The sequence below is a fragment of the Pelodiscus sinensis genome, chromosome 4 (genome assembly GCF_052426305.1).
Source record: "Pelodiscus sinensis isolate ZL-2025 chromosome 4, ASM5242630v1, whole genome shotgun sequence".
Taxonomy (NCBI): domain Eukaryota; kingdom Metazoa; phylum Chordata; order Testudines; family Trionychidae; genus Pelodiscus; species Pelodiscus sinensis.
In genome coordinates, this window is record NC_143055.1 from 88026409 (window position 1) to 88034002 (window position 7594).

Consider the following 7594-nt stretch of genomic DNA (forward strand, 5'->3'; position numbering starts at 1 on the left):
GAATGGACTAATCTTGTTTCTTCTACATCAGACTTTGCCAATTTGAGGTTTAGGTTAAAACTTGAATTTATCACATTTCTTACTAGCACTGGGGTGACTGACATCAGAATATGACTTAGTGACTTTTCCAAATGCAAGTACAATGCTTGTTACCTTTGCTCCCAATTATAGTTAAAATAGCCAGTGTCTGGAGCTAGTATTGCTACCACATCTTCCAGCTTAGGATACTGGTTTGCTAATGCATTGGCCTGCTTCACCTACATAACACTAGTTCAATTTCCAGCATGACAGTAAATGTTTGGATTTAAATTTTAGAACTAATGCGTAAATTTTTCCTCTCTCTATCAAACCAGACTAAAAGTCAGTTGGTGATGAGGATAATGATAAAGAAAGGAAAGTCAGCTTCTGATTCTTTTGGAGATTCTAGGTTTTGTTTTAAATAATAAGATTAAGTAGAAAAATAGGCTTGGAAATACCATTAATAGTGATCCTGCAAGTGTGACTCTTTGCCTTATTCATAAACCAGTTGTATGAAGGCACATTGGAATACTTGCCATGACATGTTAGACAGATAATAAAACAGCATGCGATGGTTGGTTTTCAAAATATCAAACCACAGAAAGGCTATTCTCTGAAAAGCAATTCACAATTAAACTATTTGCTACAATGGGAATTCTAAGTGACAGTTTGTCACAAGTTTAGATCATTTCTCTACACATTAAGAAATACTAAAACAAAGAGGTATTGGAGGCTGATTTTTTTTCTCAGAAGTGTCTTTCTTTCTTTCCTGCAGCGCGGAAAAGGATATGCTAGTCAATTCTACAGGACTTACCTGAAGCAGCATGATTTGCACAAAAGTCGACCAACAAAAAGCATCAACTTTTCAACTTCATTATCTTGGCCATCCAGTTCTATGTAACTGAAGGATTTGTGTGCTGTTGGAGACATCATGGCCAACAATAGGACCTAATTGCTCTCAGCAGGCCTGAGAAATGAGTTGAAATGTGTGGAACTGTAGAAACTTCAGAGGCAACTGATCTTGCCTTTCTGATCAGTGTGTGCCTGTTTACAGCACTATATATCTTTCTCTCCAAAATGTCACTGAGCCCTTTAGATGTTTATATTCACCACAAGAAGCCAATCGTACAGATAAAAGAAATGTGCATTATAAATGCAATATCACTGTTTTAAACTTGACTGTTTTATATTATTTTTGTGTGATCAAGTGTTCCCCAAACTATTCCAACTTTACAAGAGAGATTGTGATCATAATCTTTTCACCTGTGGGTTATAAAAATGTTGTTAATCTGCAGACCCACAAAATATCAAAGACATTCTGTAGTTTATACACGTGTTGCAAAGTGTTTACTGTACTATTTCAAAGCTTCTAAATAAATATAAAATATATATATATTATATTATATATAATTTTCCGAAAAATGTGGTACAATTTAGTTGATTTTTAAATGGATTCATATAGTCCAAATCATACACTAAAGTGAGAAGGTAATTCAGGGTCCCTAAGATATCCTTGCTAAAAAAATAAATCTTTAATAATATTTCCCCAATTTTGGTATTTTGGTCAGTCCTGTTTTTCCTTGTTTTTTGTTGCTGTTGTTGTTGTTTGTTTTTTGTTATTTTTAAAGCTGTAAGCAACAACATTTTGTTTAGAAGTTGTACTGAATTTTCAATGCCAAAGATGCAGCTGTCAGTTTTACCAGAATGAGCACTGACTATGTACTATCAAAAGTATATATCAATCTCCATTATTTTGATTCTATTTCTATGGTTTTTAATTTGGTATCACAACACCTTTTATAAAGGATCTATAAACTCACCTGTATATGTTGTTAAAAAGAGCACTGGGTGTCTGTACATTTTGAAATGTATTATGTAATGTAACTAAAGATAACTGTTCTAAGGAAATCCTCCCAAACTCCTAACACACACATCTTTCTTTGACATAATTTTGTGCAAACCTAAGCAAATATATATCTTTTCATCTTGGCTAGAAATGGTTTTTGATAAAATACAAATCACAAAGGCATAGAACTGGCTGAGCCGTTATTTTTTCTTCTTTTTTTACACTAAAGAGATTTGGAATAGGAAGATGGCACATTCTCAGACTGACCCTGCTCTCACAGGAATTAAGAGGAGATTGACTAATGATTTCATTGGGAGCAGGATCAAGCCCATCCACATAGTCTGTATCTTTTAAAATAATTCTACAGATTGAAATGTTATCTCACAATGGTTTTTTTTTCAAACATATATAAAAACTTGTTTGAAAAGAAAAGTCTTGAAAAGTAAAGGTTAACTTTACTTCCATGTCCACAGAGTTGAAATATCATTTACAAGTGTAAAATCCAGTAAGAAGTTTCATTTTTTACATTCTCTACTGTACCATTTCTTCTATGTTTCCTTATTATTGACTGTCTGTCAGATACTGAAAAGAAATTATAGAACTTTGTGTTATCAACCCATTGACATCAATAGATCACTTCCCACTGTGGGTCTGGCCCTTAGTTCCAGATTCTGAAGGTTTTGCCAGTGCTGAGTATATGTCACCACATGAATGACAAAAGAATGACAAAATCTGGCCTCCATATGATGGATGTTGTTTTTGTTGTGTTTGTTTGTTTGTTTCCAATTACAATTGCTATTAGACAGGTCGTTTGTATGGGATCTGCCATAGCATTGAGTCACACTGCTTTCAGTGAGAGTTTCATGTACAGAATGCCACCTGGATTGAGCCCTGAGATAATCAGTTTATTTTATAAGAGTAACAAAAATATGCTCATGAAACATTTGTAACACATATTTCTGACTTATTTATACAACTTACAAAAACTTCTTAGGACCCCTTTTAAAATGTATATATAAAAATCACAAAAAAGCACAGAAATAACTATTGATCTCAGCAAACACAGCAGTAAAATGTTTCTTTAGCTTTAGATAATGGGACTTTAGTCACCTACATGCCTTGTTAGTTTTATGAAGAATAGGCTATTTTAGTAATGAAATGTCTGAAGTATATGCTATTTGAAGAAGCCTGTCAATTTGTTGTTGCTGCTTTTAAGGCAAGAAATTGATTGCCCTTTACTTATTTCCTAAACATTTCTTTAAATTGAGGTATATGCTGTAAAAGAGGGTTGTTTTCTGTCTCGGGAGAAAAAAACGTCACCTTTTTCTTTTTTAATAGATTATTAAAATGGATTTTCATTTACTTAATCCTCATTCACACTTTGCATGCAATTTTTAAAAATAACCATATAAAAATGATCTCAGACATCTCCATGGCTGGCCTTGTTCCATGAACTCCATACTGTATACGTATTTACCCACACCTATTTCATAGTTTACCTTGACTAATCCTGCTTTCAATCCAGACAAAATAATCTTCACTGTACTGAGTGTAGTGGGAGAGCTACATGTATAACGATGGTCAGATTGAGTCTTTTTATAATAGATAGCATTTGTGTCATTTAGTTGAAAGTAAAAAGCTGTACGTAGCTAGCTATACTGCCCCAGGAGGAGCTCTGCACACAGGGCTGTCCAAATAGCTGAATAATCAGTTCGGGTGCAGGTCTGAATATATATGTATATATATTTTGATTCAACCTGAAATGAAGTTTCAAAATTTTCTCTGAACCAAAATGTAAAAGACTTTACAATTTTGTGCTAACCAAATTGTTTTCATAGACCAGAAATGAAACATTTTGTTCAGATTTAAATTGAGAAAAAATAGAACACAAAATACCTTTCTGAAACAAACAAACCCCAGATTTTGATTTTTTAAATTGTTCTTTGATTGAAACAATTTGCCAAAATTAATATCTGTGGGATTTTCTTTTCAAAATAAGGTTATGTATGAAAAATTTCACCCTGTTCTACCTGAGATGAATTTTGCCCTTGAGACACACAATTCTTCCCATGACCCTTTATTGCACTTGAAGGGGCACATACTTCTCACCGGGCTCCAGGCAGCTGATATGGGAATTACATGGGCTAATCAGATCTATAGGCTTTATTTTAAAATGTATTTAGGCACCTATGGGGGCAAATATGCATCTTATAGAAATTTCAAAAGTATCTATGTACCTAATTAATCATCAGACACCTATCTGCATCTTCAGGAATATAAAGACCTTTAAAAATGTGGCACTTTCCCTGTTTCCATCTTCTAACTCAAAAGTTTGAATATGTACTTGCATTCATCTGGATCTAAAATTGCCCTAAAATGGATGTGCAGAGATATTTTGCCTTTCTTGCTTGGTTACATTGGGGTTAAGAACAATCTAGCTATGCATTAGGTGTATAATGCAGTCCCTACCCCAAAATACACACACAAATTAAATTTAATGAGCCCATTACTGCATGCTCTAGAGGTCAATGGGAGGTACATGCAGAAATGGCTTATAATATCAGAACCCATGAAGGATAAGGAGAGCATAATATTAGATTTATTTCTTTTAAATTAATGTTAGAAATTCTTTAGTGTGTGTCTACGTGGCTTGACCATTCAGCTTCTTCAAAGCCTTTCAAGACTGACTTTGTGTCAGTTTATTACATTTTGAGATTCTAAGTTAGCAATTTTTAAAAAATCAGCTACTTTAACATAGTTCATTTTTCCTTAGAAAATATAATTTAATAAAAACCTGTTTCACTTAATGTATTATCAGCTTCTTGATCATTATTTAAAAAATTAATCAAGAAACTTATATTAATTTATTATATAAGAAAAGGATGTAGAATGACCTACATACTGAAGAATACATTTTCTCTATTTTTGAGTTTAATTTATAAATAATACCCATAAAATATGGATATAATTTTAATTAAAATCTGAAAAGCTGCAACTGAGTTTCTGTCAGAAGTATACCCTTCTATCAACAAACACTGACATAAAATCATGCACACATGTGGAAAATGATATTTATTATAGATGTAATGGCTCCATAATTAAGACGGAATTGAATTTTTCATTTAATGTGGGAATTCAACCTCTTATATATGTAATATAAAACATAAAGGCATACAAAATGTTACCTCCCATAGGTAAGAAATTTTTTTTTAAATTACTATCATTCCTCAGGGCTAAATGTAGTTGAATAGATAGTCTTCCTGGAATGGTATATTCACCTGGTAGTTTTGCAAACTGTTATATATGTAGATGGCCTTTATTTTTTTTAAAGAGCTATGCCTACCCTGCCATTGTTCTATGTTCAGGTCTTCAGTTTATGTCGAGGAGAAATTTTTGTACAAAAATTTTTTAAGAAGTCCTAATTCAAAATGAGCTGTTTTGATGTAAACGTAATCAGTTCAGTTTTACTGCATCACATTGGCACCACATGTCTATAAATATGGGAAAGTTGTTTCATCGATTTTGAAATATAGTGCAGTAGGTCAATAAGCCTTCATTATGATATTACCACTATGAAAAATTCTGCAACTGAGTTTAATCTGTTCCACTGATCCTCAAAAGATTCTTAAAAAACTCTTCCCTTTAATTTTCTCACTAATCTGCTAATCTGTTTTGGTATAAAATTGATACATATACAAATACAGACACATACACATTTAAAATCCATTGCTGAGAATCTGTGTCTATATAGATATCCTCATATGTAAGAAATGGGCAAAAACAAATTTGGACAGCTTTCTTGAACTGAAATTGTTTTGAAATTGAATTTATTAATAAAGTTCATGATAGTGTATGTTGGCTGAAACATTAGAAAAAAATGCCTCATCTAGGAAGCATCCTGACAGAAATGCTGGAAATTTTATGGAATGAAGATGAAACAGATTGGTAAAGCTACAGAGACAGCATTTGTTGTGTTTGTCTAAACGGATGAAAATATCCACCTGATGTAGCCTACTTAAATTAGGGTAACCCAGTTAGGAAAACCCCACTCCCCCCAAAAAAAGATTGCTCTGATTAAATTAACTGAGTTTTACTTTACATCTGTTTATTTTTAGTAACTGCTCCTTGTTAATAATATGTATTACCCTTTGTGATAAATAAAATTCAAAGAGTTACATTGACAACATAGAGATAGAAATGTAGCCGTGTTAGTCTGGTGTAGCTGGAACAAAAAACAGGACTATGTAGCACTTTAGACTAACAAGATGGTTTATTAGGTGATGAGCTTTCGTGGGCCAGACCCACTTCCTCAGATCAAATAGTGGAAGAAAATTGTCATGGCAGAGTGTAGGAAGGCAGATTAACCTTTTGGAATTTCCTGATTCTTGCAACCTTAATGTTAATGCTTGTTTTGTGTATTTATAGCCCGATTCTGTTTCCACTGAAACCTATCCAAAATCCCTCAGAGGAAATAGAAAAAGGATGATGCTGCATATTTCTCCACACAGTTTTTTAGCATGTGTAGGTCACAAGCTTCTCCCTAAGAGCTTTTCAATTATTTTGAGACAATAAGGAAACCCCCAATTTACAGTGTATTTAACATATGCATGAAGCATCTATAGCTGTGTGAACATGTATAAACTTAAGGAAATCTTCTATTGCACCTGATCAGTTTGAAGTTTTTACATGGCCATATTTTAATTCTGAAGATTTTGTCTCATATTAAGCAAAGACAAGATAGGACTATGTTCAACACTACATATTTCAGGTTGTAATCCTGTCTCTAAAAAAAGCTTTATTTTTTAAATGAAAGAAGCATTGATTCCACTAGCAAATAACTCAAAACTGGTCAAAGAGGTTATGCTTATGCTCCCTGAGGAAAAAAAATAAAAAATCAGTAGGCAAAAAATAAGAATAAAAATATTATCCCAAAAGATGAATGTGCAAAGGGAATTACAGGGAAATGTAAAGACTTTAAAACAGTTTCTGTTCTAATACCAGACATTACCAAATGTCTTATGGGTTCTCAACTTAGGTGATAAGTATTAGAGGCCTAGCCATGTTAGTCTGAATCTGCAAAAACAATGAGGAGTCCTGTGGCACCTTATAGACTAACAGATTTATTGGATAATAAGCTTTTGTGGGCAAAGACCCACTTTGTCAGATGCATGTAGTGGAAAATCCAGAGGCAGGTATAAATATGCAAGCATAAGAAAAGAGTTCCATTCAAGAATAAGGTTAGAGATAACGAGGTGAATTTAATCAGGGAGGATGAGGCCCCCTTGTAGCAGCTGATGTGGAGGTGTGAACACCAAGGGAGGAGAAACTGCTTTTGTAGTTGGCTAGCCATTCACAGTCTTCGTTTAATCCTAAACTGATAGTGTCAAATTTGCAGATGAATTGTAGCTCTGCAGTTCCTCTTTGAAGTCTGTTTTTAAAGTTTTTTTGTTGCAGGATGGCTACTTTTAAATCTGCTACTGTGTGTCCAGGATGATTGAAGTGGTCTCCTACAGGTTTTTGTATATTACCATTCCTGATATCTGATTTGTGTCCATTTATTCTTTTACGTAGGGACTGTCCAGTAAAATAACACAACACCATTGGTCATCACTTACAGTCCCCAGCTAAAACCTCTCCAACCCATCATCAGTGATCTACAACCCATCCTGGACAATGATCCCTCACTCTCACACACTTTGGGAGATAGGCCAGTCCTCACCCACAGACAAC

The 7594-nt window shown here is 33.7% G+C and overlaps 1 protein-coding gene across 3 annotated transcripts in view; it reads left to right on the forward strand.

The window, feature by feature from the left end:
• The window catches only part of PCDH10 (protocadherin 10), a 48696-nt gene extending 46859 nt beyond the window's left edge, over nucleotides 1-1837 (forward strand). For all 3 annotated transcript variants that reach the window (XM_075929949.2, XM_075929948.2, XM_075929950.2), the window contains one exon: nucleotides 794-1837. Coding sequence is in view for 2 of the 3 variants with exons in the window: in XM_075929948.2 (XP_075786063.2) it covers nucleotides 794-813 (20 nt within the window). In the remaining variant the exon portion in view is untranslated. The remainder of the gene's footprint in view (nucleotides 1-793) is intronic.
• The last annotated feature ends 5757 nt before the right edge of the window (nucleotides 1838-7594 follow it).